Raw genomic sequence first — 15,619 nt, 5'->3', positions numbered from 1 at the left:
TGCTGATTTGCCATTTAAAATGCATAGCACCGACTCAGAAGCCATTCATTTCGAATTTGGCTGTCGTTGTCATCGTGTTGATTATAGTGCAATCGAGGAATCTCCAAGCGAAATACAAAGCTTGTTACAGTTCGCTTTCACATCTCATCCAAGTCAGTCGACATAACAAAACCGTTTACGCTCGGGACGGAAGAATCCAAGTACAGTATTGTGTAGTGAACAATAGAACGACCTCGAAATGAGTGAACCAAACGAACAAAAGCTACCGCCAACACGAAAGAATACAATTTTTGTTGACTTCAGGCAGTGCAAAATTCGACCTTCGATACGAGAACTTGAAGGTTTGCTTAAAGAGCAATGCATCTTGACATTAAACTGGGCATTTACTTCAATGCAATAAGACGAATAATGTTGTTTACATCCAGTTTTATAAAGAGTTGGATGCAATTCAATTCGCAAAAGACAATAACAATGTGCAATATGTGGAGCACGAGAACATTAAGTACAACATTCCAGTATATATGGAAGATAGTGCTATAGAAGTGCGTGTGCATGATCTTCCCTCAAGCGTCACCGATTCTTATATTCGCAAAACTATGTCCCAATACGGATAGATTCTCTCTATCGAAAAAGAAAAGTGGAAGAACTTTTTCCCCGGTATTCTAAATGGGGTACGTTTATTACGTATATTCTTGAAGAAGGTTATACCTTCTTATGTGATTTTCGGTCAAGATACAAGAATTCCGTGCAAATCACTTGTTACCTATGACAATTAGATGGCCACATGTCAATATTGCCAAAAAGCTGTTCACTACGGTAAGCCATGTGATAACCTGGACAAGGAGACAACTACACCAAAGGACAACGGCGCTTTCTTTACACCAACCCCAAGCAACCATAGTACACCTGTGACAGCCACCAACAACAATGAAGCATCCCCTTCATCGAAACCATCAGTATCCCCTATAGAACAAAGTACACCAGCTGCAGTTAACAACTTACCCTCCAACCAGCCAGCAACTGCAACCAATGTAAAACAAGGCGCATCTATAGCAACTCTCAACGAGCCCAAGACTACGATCAACGAGGACAAGGAAAAGAAAACGGAAATCACACACAACACCGAAGATGAAGCAATGGATGATGAGATAAGCCGCGAACGAAGTGACCCCCGATCCTCGTTGGATGGAAATGGAAACTAATCTCGCCCTAAAAAAAGGGTGACAACGAGATCTAATAGCAAAAAAAAATTTTAAGTAACAAAAAAGTAAGCCAATCGGCCACGTACAGCTTTTACGCAAAAAGGCCAGAATAAAAATTTTATTACAAAAAATAGCTTGTTACCGCAAGCGCAAGAACCAGGAGACTCCAAAAGAACACATATCAGTATCGGCTGTCAATGGTATCCATCAGAATTTGAACTCAACTCGTCACTCTCCATCACAAACGCCTTCATAAATGGTTCTTTTCAGAACCACCAATATTTTATCATAAAGAACTATACTGGTTATTTCGTAATATTTGTTTGCCGGAATGTTTAATGTAACTAATCTGTACTGTAGTTTAGGAGTATCGTTTCAAATTCTAGTAGTGTAAAAGGGCAAAACTTGCACAATTCACACAATCGATCAACTAATTGATATTCGGAAGTATAAAGAAAGAGTGTCCGTTTTATTCGTATTCGCGACATCCAGTTATGTCTCTGACATTACACACCTGTACTTTTTTTGTTAGAATTCGTTCGTATATGCATTCAGAAGTATAAACATATTTCCATTTTATGAAAACAAATTTAATGAAAAAAAATTTAAATTTTGTTGTAGTTTTTGTAAAAATCCTTTAAAAAACAAAAACTGTGTTCCATGGAGAACTTAAAAACAAACATATAATATTGTTTTTTTCTAGAATCAACTCCTGATATTTTTACATTTAATTTATACTGTAGCAGTCTCTAATAAGGAATAATAACTACATGAACGTCAAAGAATTGGCAACTCATAGATATTTTTAACCACGCTAGAAATGAAGGAACGAAAACTTCGTTTACAGGAGAAACTTCCCTTGAACTTATTTGGACATCGATTCAATCCGCGAGCAAAGTTGTCCCTGTTCGTATACAACGTACATAAAGGGTGAACCATTTCTACATATTCCGCTTTATTTTGACATACATACATACATGAAGCATAACATCACTTACCTAGTGGTAATGTAGCCATTGCCTTCTCGATCGTACAATCTAAAAGCTTCTTTCAGTTCTTTCTCCATGGCTTCGGCATCCTCATCCTCTATCAGAAAGTTAGATGCAATGTTCGCGAATCCATCGAAGCTCACCTTTCCCGTTTCTTCGGGATCCTCCTGTTCGATTAGATCCTGTAGTTCACCCTCGTCAAACTTTTGGCCCAGTGTGTCGAGGATGGTGGAAATTTTGACGGTATCTATGAAACCCGATTTGGTTGTGTCGAACATTTGGAATGCTTTGCGCATGATGAGCAGCCTTTGTTCTTCATCCTCCTGCAATGATAGAAGGAAAACTAGATTTTAATTCAACGTCCTTTTAGATGTTCAATAAACTAGGTGGTAACTTGAACATAAAGTTAACACATCAATTGGAACTATATAATAAATTTATCCATTCGGTTTTTCGTTGTCATATAAAAATGTAAAATAATTCAAATGAAATAATATACCGGAAATGTACACTGTGAACAGTCAGTCAAGTTTTATTTAAAATCTACTCTTACTTGCCTTGTATCACAATGAATTTTTTATGCATTTCATTCAGTTTTTTCTCTATTCTTTTTTCTACCATTCGTCTGATAACGATTATTAAGATTTATTTCTGTCGCTTGTTTTTTGTCAACCACAAACGTATTAAAAGTAAACATTTAAAATACTTTGGAACTATTGGTACGTAACGGTTGGCCGAGTGCAAGTGAAAATTTGCATCATACTAACTCATTAGCTATTGTTAGCTCAATTTTAACACATCATACATTGGATCATTGAGTTTTGAGTATAATACAAACAAAGCAAATCAAGTAAATTTTTCCAATCTTATCACTCAATGTTTCGCAGACAAACGAGACGAAGCCAAGGAAGGCTTGGGTCTTGTTTCCCGGTGTACTCGAAATCAGATGCTATACATGTGTAGCAGACAGTCTAACTTAGTATGCCTTATGCCAAATTATGGTTCCACTCCGAAGCTGAGTTTCATTACTAGAACAGAAGATGCTTGGAATTTATATGTGTACAATAACAGACTGTTGAAAATAAAACTCCCGCTGATAACAGATGCTATACGTTGTACTTATATCTTATATAATATGTTCCATAGCACAGGTGAATCGAAAATGTTGTTTACTGTAACGACTCGTGCATCCACGAAAACCGGCAGTTTTGCATTCTTTCGATAAATAAAATTCTGCATAGAAAAAGCTCGTCTTCCCACGTGCTCGGTGATTTTTCACAGCCAAAAGACTTGAACGTTGAATAAACAGGCCCTGAATGACTAGACAAATGGCAACAAAGTGTTGTCCATACACTGAATCACTCGAGCGCAAAGGATCTACCTTGGTGACATTTCCATCTCATCGCAACAGATGTTGAACATTTATCAAATCCTCCTGTAAAATGAACGAAAAACCTACATAAAGTGGATCAATTTATTTGATTGCCTTGTTTCTTTCGAACGTAGCCTCCATTCGCTGAATCAATCGCTAATAATTATATCACCATCATTTGGCTAGCACTCAAAAATTTTTCACTACCAGAATAAAATAAAACATCGCTCTTGAACAAAATAATTCTACTGCTGGCAGCACTTCTGAGTCTGGCAAATATTTTGGATTCTAGATATATTTGAGACGGCCCTTGTTTTTAACTGTAGTATACCTTCCACTAACATTAATGGCCCATCGAATGTTGTTATTAACCGGAACGAGAATAAAATTTCTTATTTCATTGGTTTGTTATTTTTGACATCGGACATAAAACAATATGAATTAAATATTCGGAAATTGAAACCGTACAAAACGTGGTCAGGATTGTAACGTCTACAGATTTTCGATAACATTCTACCTACTGCTTGGAAATAGCTCTACGTATCGATTCAATTAGATAAAACAATATATTAGTGATTAAAATTTATAATTACGACGTAAGTTTTTAAATATATAACCATTTCAAATTAAATTTTCTTTGAAACGGAGATGAATATCTAAAATTTCCACCTGACAATGTCTTAGAAATTTAGTTGAGAATATTCAGTGAAATTTTCAGAATGAATCATTGAGTTTATCGCTCGTGTTGTATTTTTTCGGACTGGAAAAATGTTGTCTATCGAGACAAAGTCTAGATAATTCAGTTTATATATAATTTGTTCAAAAAATGTTGTCGCGATAGATACTAAACATGTTTTTGCGATAAAAACTAAGGGTGACACCAGAGAGAAAGCGAGACGCGATGCGAAGCGATGCGAAACTTGACAGATCCCACGGAGTCGGATCTGTCAAGTTTTGTTGTCATTTTTCTGCTGAACTTGAGTGGACGGAGCTCTGCCGCACAACTCCGTGCGATCTGTCAAATTTCGCTTCGCGTCGCGTTCGCTTTCTCTCTGGCTTTACCCTAAGTCTTCTATTTTTTCAGTGGAACACAGTCAGTTTTGATGCGTCCGTCATTTTATCCACTTTAGTTTCGTGGTAGCGTTCGGAAGGAGAGAGGAGAGAAGAGAAATTAAATGGACTAATCGAAGTTCCACAAATGCAAAGGGAATTGATGGAGCCACGTGGTCGATTCAAAATCTATACGGGATCCACTGTCCTCAGGCCTTAAATGATTGTTCTATAAACTTCTTTTTAATTGATTGGCAAACAAATGGACGGGTGTAGTGGTCGAACCTTTAAAAAAAGGCATAAATTAATTATACAAACGATATTAGTGGGGTAAGGTGGGGTAAAAAATCCACGGGCTCGATCTTCATTTGAACAAATAGAAATAACATCCAACCAATTTTAATGTAGATTGTTGTCAGTAAGATGCATTTTTCTTATTAGTTTTGGTTCCGCATATATGTTCTAACCAATTTTAGAGTGTCATGAACACCTTGAGCAACGCGTTAGCAAAAGTATTAGAAACTTGACAGTTGTGTAAAACTGTGTAATCAATCGCGGGAAAGACAGAGATGTATATTTTGAAGTAGAAAATCTTGAAATTACGAATCTGTAATTGGTTTTTCATTATTCACATACTGTAATTACTTACAAATTAACAAAGAATCAAATTATAAAACAAAATTCACAACACAAGTTCACAATGATCCAATGTCATTTTCAATAACATTTCAAGCTGAGTTAAATGGTGTATAACACCAGAGGTCTTTGGAGTTGGGTTTTCCAGCAATTCCTTTTTATAGATAATGACAAAAATTCATATTTACTGTCATAGTTACACTACACACACAGAAAAAAAATCATGTAAATTTACGTCTTCATAGATGCACATAAAAGAAGCGTTGTAATTCACATAAATATTCATAAAGCATGTAAATATAAGTCATATCATTACCTTCACAGCTAATTTTGCTGAAATACAGGCTTTTTTTTATTTTGAAATATGCTTCACAGATTGCATCTCGGCCATAAGATGATTCCATTTCTTATTGTTTATCAACTAGAAAATATATGTTAAGGAATATATAGAAAACTGATTAAAGACACTTTAAACAAAATACCAGTTCTGGTTTAAATACTCGAAATTTGCGCTTATTAAATTTACTCTTAAACAGAGATCAACATAATCGAAACTTCAAATTGATCCAGCAATATTATGAAATGTTGTTAGAATGCATTCTCATGTGTTAAATCTCCTAATTCTGTTGTTGAAATTATAGTGAATTGAATTTTAAAGAATGACAAAAAATTTAAAGTCATGGTATTACATTCGTTTTGTGGATTTGGACCATTCTGTATCAACAGACTTCACAGTGGATTCTTAGTGAGCAAAATTGTTCCTTTCTAGTGCTACGAGTAATCCTATCCTTTCAAGCCAGTGCTCGAAGTAAAAATTAGTAAAGGAAGTGAGGAATTTTACTTTAACATAAGATTTGCATAAGATTCACTAATCGAATTATTTTCTAAATATTTGAAAGTGTTGTGATGAATCAAAAAATTGCCTAGTAATACATCAGTAATTTTATAGGCAATGCGAATTCGTGTGACGCAATTCATCCCAACTTAATTAGTCAACTGACTTTATTTTTCAAGAGTTAGTCAATCCTGTGCCAAATATAACCAACTTATGATCAAGAGACGTGAATTCACATATGATACTGTGGCATATGTAAATGTAAAACTATGTCATTCTTTATGCTTGAAAATGTTGAATTAAACGATTTGTTAATTTTTAATTAACTACGGTCGATATGCGTTATTAAAATTAATTACGTCGTTACCGATTTACACACATAATTAAACTATCTGAAGATAATTTCAAAGCATTTTCATTTATCTCACGGTGAAACGATTTGTCATCCTGTGCCGCTTTGTGAATGCCACCATTTAACTTCTTATCGATTTCAATTTATTAGTAACACTCTGGTACCCGAAACCAGAACGAAGATTGCAGTGTATAAAGTTAGAAACATGATGTTAACATGGAAACGGAATTATTCAAAATCTCACATCGTAAACCGCGATGCTGCTGGCGCGGCGAAGCTTTGATGAAGCCAGCGTGAATAATTGAACTTCACAACGGGCGGCAACCGAACAGGAAACGGAATTCTCTGCAAGGCTCTACACAAGTGGCTGGCCGGCAAGCTCACGCACGCGATTCCCGAGATCGAGACAGTGTAACTTTCGTGATCCAACTTCGCTGCTAGACTGACTGATCGCTACTAAATGCCGCACATTTTGGATTCCTGAAGCACCACCACAAACTCAGCAAATCGAAGCATAAACCAGTTGCAGACATCTATATCAAATCAAGCTGCACGCGAAACGGATTCACATGCAGGAAAATTTCTGCTTACTTTCAACGAATTCGGGAAGTGGCCACTAGTGGATGCGGGATATTTGTGATGAATAGGAAGGGAATACTGTTTACAATCCGCAAAGCAAGCTGCAGTGTTGAGAGACAAGCAAAGCAAGTTAATATGGGAACAACTAGTTTCAGAGGTACACGGAGGTCCGAATGTATTGGAACAGTGCGTTCTGAGCTTAAAAATAGGGGAGATTTTTATATAGAAGCTTTGTATGAACAAACGGAGCGATGCAACCCAAGTTATAAGTCGCTTAATCTTTCAAAACCATCGTTACCGTTAGGAGAAACATCTTACATATGACATTACTCACAATCAATCAAAATGTCAATCATATATAAGAGATAATACATTTCAAATTAAACAAAATTGACTGAGTTATGAGTGTTCAAAAACAAAAACAAAAAAAAAACAAAGATGTGATCCACATAAAAAATCTCTGAAGTTTCGAGTCAAACCATGCATCGATGCAATTCTTCAATATTTAGTATGAAGTGAGCCATCGTAAAACAAGGTAATTCGCCACAGGTGTTCCGCAGGTTTCGAGCGTAGTTCCAATCTTGTATAATATTTTCACTTCTGATCTTCCAAATCTACCCGTTGGTTGGCAGAAATCGCTATTCTGTGATGACACAAGTCTGTTAGCCACAGGTAGAAATCTAAGAGTGAAGTGCAGTCGCCTACAAAGAAGCTTAAATATTTTCAGTGATTATCTGTCAAAATGGAAAATTGAAACAAATGCAGTAAAAACGCAATTCTTAAACTTCTTTTCTTAAACCAAACAATAATCACATTCTCAAATTGAATGGTTTGGAATTAACATGGTCTGATCAAGCAAAATATTTAGGTTTAACGTATGACAAAAAACTCACTTTCAAGGATCACATTGAAGGAATCCAGGCAAAATGTAATGGATATATTAAATGTTTATATTCTCTTATAAACAGAAATTCTATGCTCTGTTTAAAAAACAAATTATTAATTTATAAACATATTTTCAGACCAGCCATGCTTTATGCAATACCAATTTGCTCAAGTTGTTATTTCACCAGGAAGAAAACGCTTCAAAGGATTCAGAATAACATTCTGAAAATGAGTTTGATGCGTCCTCCCTGGTTTAGTACAAATGAGTTACACAGACTCAGAAATATAGAACCATTAGATTAATATCACATAATATTATAAGCAAACTCCGATAAAAAGTCGATGCAATCTTCAACTGAATCAATTCGCTATCTGGATTAGTTAGTAAGTTAGTATATAAATTTCTTTTCCTCATTACACAATACAAGTAGGTTTATAATTTTCCCTAATGGTAATAACCAAATCATGTATATAATAGGGCTGAAAAGTCACCACTTGTATCTGAACAATTTAAGTTTAACTCATATTAGAATAAATATTTATAAAAAAAAAGGAATTCGCCAGTTGTCAGAACAAACAGGATTGTACTCGAAAAGTGCAACATTTTCTTTTGGGTATAACTTTTTATTGGATAAGTAAAAATTTATTAAATTTGTGGAAATACTGGTTTAGAGTGTAACGTTTACATGTGCCAAATTTTGTTACGATCAGTCAAGGGGTTATCGCGATGGCTTCCAAGTAAGAAGTGTGAAAAAAATTGTGCGCGGTTGAGGAACAGTTGGGAACCGACCATTCGACCGTTTCCCGTGTGGTAAAATCATTCAAGGGAACCCAGAAAACTCGCGGAGAGCTGACAGCGGAACAAAAGCGAAGAAAAGTAAGTCTGTAAACGACAGAAAAATTAGGCATCACTTGAAGCACAATCCGAACCATTTGACTCAGGACGAGGCCAAAAAGATCAGCTCGTCCGTTTGGTTAGTCCAAAAAGCCATGAAGTGGGTCGAACTTCATGCTTTCACGGTAACGAACCAATAAGCGGACACCAATGTGCGGGGTTGGGAATCGAAACCGGGCTGCGTGAAAGGCATCGACCCATCACGCTATATGGAGCGTTGAATTCTGCAAGGTGTACATAACGATCGGCACCATCAACGACCAAGAATGCCTCCAGAAGTGCTTGTTGTGCTTCCTTCGGACCTTAGAAGCACTTAAGGGGGGTGGGGGGAATGGGATAGGGTCTTAATCAGGGGTTCCCAAAGTGGTCGATATCGGCTCCCTGTCACGACGCCATCTTGATGATATCGAAATCGGAACTTCAAAATCAGCTGATTGCAACGTAAACAAACAAACAGTAATACATTTGTTTTACGCGTTTACCTTGTTTAGTGCACGAAAATTAGTGAATTTTGGGTCGACTCTCTCACAATAACTTGTCGGTTTACCTGAAATACAGTAGACAGTGTTTTGGGACATCAAGTGGAGATAATTTTCACAATTTGAGAGTCGCGATGAGTATCAAAACATCGCAGTGTTTGGGGCTCGAAACGCGAGGGGCTCAACGTAATCGGTATACTTTCAAATGGCTGGTGCTCACATACCGGTGTCAGATGGGTGGTCGATATAGACCCCTTGGGGTCGATATCCTTTTTGCGGGGGTCGACGTAAACAAAAACAGACTATGGGGGTCGACGAGGTCTAGAAATCGACCCCCTATTGTTTGATATAAGTTGTTATTTGAAATATTTACGCTAAAAAAGTTGTGTTTATTTGATCATCCGCAGAAATTGGTAAGTATTTTACATTAATATTAAAAAAGCAATAAATTGAATTTTCAAAGGAATTTGTTGATGGGGGTCTGAGGTCTAAGTTAATTTTAGTAAAGGGGTCCCTGACCCAAAATAGTTTGGGAACCCCTGGTCTATATGATGAAAAATATCATCATTTTTGCAAATTTTTTCAGAATTATCGTTCAACAAAATACATTAAATATTTTATATAATGAAAAGCATCATTCGAACAACATTTTGTAATTTTTTCGTGGAAAAATATTGAGAAATAAGTCGGTGAAGAAGCATTTTTGAGGACGCTACTTAAAAATCATGATTTGCGGTGTCCACTGTTTCTCAGCGCAGACTAATCAGAAGTGAACAAATCAAAGCAGCAAAGTTAGAGTAGAAGTTTTTCTAGACCCCAACGTTCCTATTTGATTTTTTTTTTAATATTTTTTCTTTAATTTTTGGTGGTTGTTTAAATTCAAAAGTACGATTTTACTCGAAAAAAACGGTCATTTTGTAGCTGTAAAACCTTCCCATAGTAACAAACAACGAAACGGAAAACGTTGGGGTCTGGTTTTTTATATTTAGAAAGTGTGAGCAAAATTTGAAAAAATTGGTGCAGTAGTTTTTGAATGACGGCGCAGATTGATTAGAAAACAGTAGAAGGGCATATTCGCTTGTACTAGCTATTTTTTCCGCATACGAATTTTCTTCGCTTTTCTCGGCGAGCGAGATAAGACCAACGGATTTATACATACCGAAGTATTTGATCTGCAGTGGAGGGTAAAATAGAGTTAAGGTCCATGAATAAATCCGTCGGTCTTATCTCGGTATGAATAAATCCGTTGGTCTTATCTCGCTCGCTGAGAAAAGCAAAGAAAATTCGTATGCGGAAAAAATAGCGATCGTACACGTTCTACCGTGAATAACCGTCGTACCGGGACCTTCCCGAAATTGAATTACTGAAATTGGAGCATGCAGCCGAGCGTAATAATCCTGTTTGTATCTATCAAGAACCATTATCTCACATCTTTATGCGAAGGGGATCATCTACGAATGGTGCGCCATTCTATCGAACGAGAATGGGGGCACCTATGTTTGAATCAGGGCGCGGACTGGGCTGTTTACATTCTAGAATTCTATCCAGACTGTCGGGAACAAATTTTACGACGGAGATCTTTGATTCTAGAGCGACGAAATGTGTTGTTGGTCCCTATCTTGCATAAGACTGTGAGCTACTACCTACTTTTACAATCTTTTGTTTGATTTTTGTATCCGTATTCTACATCATTATAGCTAGAACAAAAAACGCTCGATCGATAAATTGTTTTTATTTCTCGATCATGAATTCGATTTTTTACGAAACGTTTTGCAACTCCTGTCTTTGAGAGTCCACCACCGCATGCAGCTAGAACATGTTGACTGATTAGTAATTCAATTGCGTAAAATGGAGAGATTTGATACCTTCTTTGGATTTCATAGAAGAAGTAACTGGTTTCATGCTTGAAGCACTAACAGATCCATATTTTTTACTATATTGAACAACATATGTACAAAATGTGTACCTTTCGCATATCTTGCGTTTTTAAATTGTTTGTTTATTTACTCTGGACCTCCTTGGTAACAAGTTCGTAGCAACATAAACAGTGTTGCTCAAGAAGATTATTTTTATCATTATCAAAGGGTCGCTATATTTGCGGTAACTGGCGGTGAATCGTTAACGGACAATTTCATTGCCAATTTTTCTTCGAAGTGCCTGGTCGTGTCGTCGGTAATACTTTCCATCATTCATCATCCATCCATCCGCAGTACGAACAGAAATTCTCGCATCTTTTGTTCTCAACTGTCATAGCCTACTTTCATCTGTGTGATACTCGCGACATTTATATAAAACTGCCCGAGTAGTAGGCAACTAAACGAATTTATGAGAATTCGAACGGCTTGCTAGTAAAAAAATAAACCATCGATTTTACAGCATAACTAATTGATTCACAACTAGATATATGGGTTACAATACATTTCATCGTATCTTGACAAGATTTTTTTTCATTTCCAACGATCCAATATATTGTTTGTACCTTTCTAATTAATTGTACACGTGGTGTTTTAAACAATATGCAAACTGTACATCTGATTGTTTTCCAAGAAAACATGTTTGAGAAAATTTTATGATTTGAATTGTTACAATACTTAACAACCTATACATTCTATTGCAAAAAGCATGTTCACAATTAATTGAATAGTGTATAACAATACATTAAAATATTTTTCAATGGTCAAAGTAAAATTGTGGCCGGTTTTGTAACAGCAAATCGTAATGTTTTTCTACATTATTTTTTATTCGGGTGGGTGCTCTCTAGATGCAAACTTCCTTTTCGTTGCTTCAATCTTCAAGTCCGGCAATAGAATTACACAAACCACTAGAACTATGCACCATGCGTTTCCTTCTAATAAAACTTCGATGCAAACGCATGGATTTTGTTGTTAAAAACTTTATAGATGAAATAAAATAATGTGATCTTTCACATTTTTGGAAAATATGGAAATGATGTAGGTTAATGCATTAATATATTATATATTCATTAATAAAAATCCAAAGAGGTGTCTAATACGGAACTATACAAAATTGTTAGACAATTTGTGAATATTTTCTTTGCAAGAAATACATTTGAAAAAAAAATTGGAAAGCTTCCGCAGTGTCAAGAACATTTTTGATTTTTTTTCAATTTCTTCGGTGGAACGGTTGCTTTTAAGATCAAATAAAATGAAAATCTATCGAACCGTCCAGGTGCCGTTCATGTGGCAGTTAAAGGGTTTAAAATTTTGAGGAAATTTCCAATTCACATTATTTTAAGAATGGTATAACAATATTAACAATGTTATTGCGCGGTCGAAAATTTTATTTTCTTTGTTTTAGTTCCGTGTAGAGTCTCAATTCGGTTTTTTCATTGCATCCGAATCATAGCAGCAGTTGAATTTTTCTTCTTTACATCTATTACTGTCGATCGGTGTACCTCCGAAAATATTCTGAGCACTGATTTTAAATTTTTTTCAAGTATTGTTTAAATGTATTATTAAAAAAATAAATTTTAAATTATTTTGTGTCAACTAGAGAATCGCCTCGTCCATGAAAAATGCATATGCACGAAGTTTTGTCCAATCGAATCCCATTTCCGGCATCTTTCTCCCCGCAAATCGTTTACTTAGTTTATTATTGGCCCCTTTTGGCGACGATACATCATACTAAACATCATTAAATCAAACTTTTGATCTGCCCTTTCCCGTACTATTATTATTTATTTGTCATGCTACATTGGCTTGTAGTGAGTAATACTCCCGAAATACTGAACGAAGCGTGAAATTGAAATCCACAAATTATTGGCCAACTGACAGATTACGCCACTGTGGATAAAATCACATTCCACTTCACTCGTCCACTTGTCCTAGGTATTGGCTGGTCGATCGGTGTTTAGTTGAACCTTGCTAAAGATTTTCACTTGCCAAATGAATGTTTGTGTTTTTTGCTGGTGTCGGTGCCCTTCTGGAATAGAAAGGCATTGAGGGGTAATTCAAGGTAGAACCTGAATGAAAAATGGGATAGTGGAATTAATTCAATCTAACCAAGATGTGAACTGATGATGGCAATAATTGGCAGTATTCACCGGTGGCCAGATTCGTGTTGAAACAATCAGAGCGCATCACGGTCCGCTCTAGAATCGATGCCATTAATTATTATGTGTGGGTAGCAGGACCATACACAGTTTCTGATGATTGTGTTCAGCGTGATTTAAGCCACGATAATCACGGTTTCAGTGGAACTTAATTAAAATGGAACAAAAAAAATTTATATTTTTGAAATTTTCGCAACTAATTGCGATTGGCAGCACTCGTTTTTTCAAAATTGTTAAGAATTTTTGATTTTCTAAGATAATTACTAGAACCAAAAATGTACATAAATCTAATCAATATCATAGCAATTTTTCTTGAGTCAGATTCCGGACACTACGCTGAAACCTTCATTGTAAAGCGTAATATTAGACTATTGAGTATGTGAACAAGGTAAACTTCGAAATTCATCGAATGACTGCATTTTACAAGTAAACTTTTTGCTTTTTTTTTCTAATAACGGCCAATAGTCAACATTCACTTTGATTGAAATATGATTTCTAACGAACGATGATCGTTCGAGTATTGATTTTAATATCAAACGAAAGAGAAAACATTTCGTTCCCGATTACTGCGAGCGCTGAGTCATCCCGGATCTTGCGGTGGAATGTGGTGTCAGCAACAAGTGTTAACGTGCGAAACTTTTTTTTTCTCCATTATCAAGTTCATCAAATGGAACGTGTTTGTCAACGTTTTTTGTAAGGCATCATTTTTTCAAAAAGAGTCGTTCGAAACAGTTCGTCTAGTTCGGCAAATATCTGCCTGTGACTTTATTTCACAATAAAATCGAAAACGCTTCAAAAGCCTGACCTGTAGTAAATTTGGCGCTGTGTGTGCCTAAGTGTCTATCCACTAAAAAAATACATACTTTTTATGTGTTTCGCCCGGGTTGGAGGTTCAATGCATATGGCGCTGGTCTTACAAGCCAGTTGGCGTATGCTCGAGTCCCAACCTGGAAGCGTTTTTAGTGTATAGAGCGTATAGAGCGTATAGAGCGAGAAGATTTGTGTTTGATGAACAGAGAAGATGTTTGGATGTTTGATACCGGTCGTGAGACGGCTAGGATGTAGACCATGTTCAATGTATTAGGTGTACAACTTTGCTTGCGCCGTTTTTAATGTGGAACACATTTTTGTTTTCTATATACGGGTGCAAACTAGAAACTCAAGAAAAATACACGTAGAAATGTGGTCAGGTTTTGAACAATTACAGCTCAGTCAATTTTGTATCAATTATTCATATTATGTCACCATTTGATTGGAAATATTTCTACGTATTGATTTAAATGTACATAGCCATGTATTTTTTAATTGTATATCATTGAAATGTTGATGAATAGCTAGCAGTGTCCTATTTTGTCTGCAAAAAATCGCCGGCATACCGGATTTCCCTGCCATAGTCGACGGTTTTGAAGGAGTAAGCGATATATCAAAGGGAAAGCATCGCTCTGATTGATCAATCGAATCAAAAGCGAAGCTGTTGGAAGCACGCGAATCTATAAATAGAAGCAAAATTATAGCTAACGTTTCAGTCTTACACGTAGTATGCTAAAGGTAGGTTGTTGCTAGACAGCAAGACAAAAAGTGCCATAAAACGATTTGAAGCTGGTATGCTCTGCAAGATAGTATGAAATTTCATGTTATGTCGTTTCGCCTGAGAAAATGACAACTACCCCAGGGTGAATTTTGAGTGCATAAGATTAATTTCTAATTTATATAAGATGAACTCGATTGATGATGAGATAAAGTTTATCGCTTCAACCAAAATCCCAGAAGGATAGTAATGGTAGAGAAACGCTATAAAAATAACTGCTTGCGTACAAACCTTGAACACAAGCTTGACGAAGAGAAGCTTAAAAATCGATATCCGTATCGCAAGCATGTACAAACATATAATTGTATACATTTGGACTATTGATGTAATTTCGTCGGATACTAAACAAATACAAATCATGACTAATAGGTTGTTCGCAACGCTGTTTTATTTCATATGGACTGATCTACTTTAGATCTACAACTGAAACATGTCAATCACGACGCTGAGATTTAGTTCTATTTTTCGAGTACAAATTTAAAACATATTTAAAACTGCTCGACGAAATTGTTCTAAATTAATGAATATTTGAAATACGAATAGAACACTGTTTTAATTTTTTTGCGTGAGCGTCTGTTACGAAATCTGAGAGACGATATGTCAAAGCGTCGAATGACATTTCAGAAATTATCAATTAATTTCGTTTGTTTGTTTCTGATTTGAATAGACACAACACCAATACATT

The 15,619-nt window shown here is 35.9% G+C and overlaps 1 protein-coding gene across 2 annotated transcripts in view; it reads right to left on the bottom strand.

The window, feature by feature from the left end:
• LOC131431056 (troponin C) overlaps positions 1-15,619 on the bottom strand; it is a 35,036-nt gene that overhangs the window by 14,957 nt on the left and 4,460 nt on the right. The window contains exons 1-2 of one of the 2 annotated variants that reach the window (XM_058596512.1): positions 6,681-6,897; positions 2,201-2,514 (exon numbers count right to left, since the gene is read on the bottom strand). In XM_058596512.1, coding sequence (XP_058452495.1) covers positions 2,201-2,487 — 287 coding nt within the window. In that variant the 5' untranslated portion in view covers positions 2,488-2,514; positions 6,681-6,897. Of the gene's footprint in view, positions 1-2,200; positions 2,515-6,680; positions 6,898-15,619 lie in introns of those variants that run through there. The other variant, XM_058596511.1, reaches the window with a different exon arrangement.

Source organism: Malaya genurostris, chromosome 2 (assembly GCF_030247185.1).
Source record: "Malaya genurostris strain Urasoe2022 chromosome 2, Malgen_1.1, whole genome shotgun sequence".
NCBI classification, from domain to species: domain Eukaryota; kingdom Metazoa; phylum Arthropoda; class Insecta; order Diptera; family Culicidae; genus Malaya; species Malaya genurostris.
The sequence above is the reverse complement of the archived record's forward strand: the minus strand, read 5'-3'. Positions and strand labels throughout refer to the sequence as shown.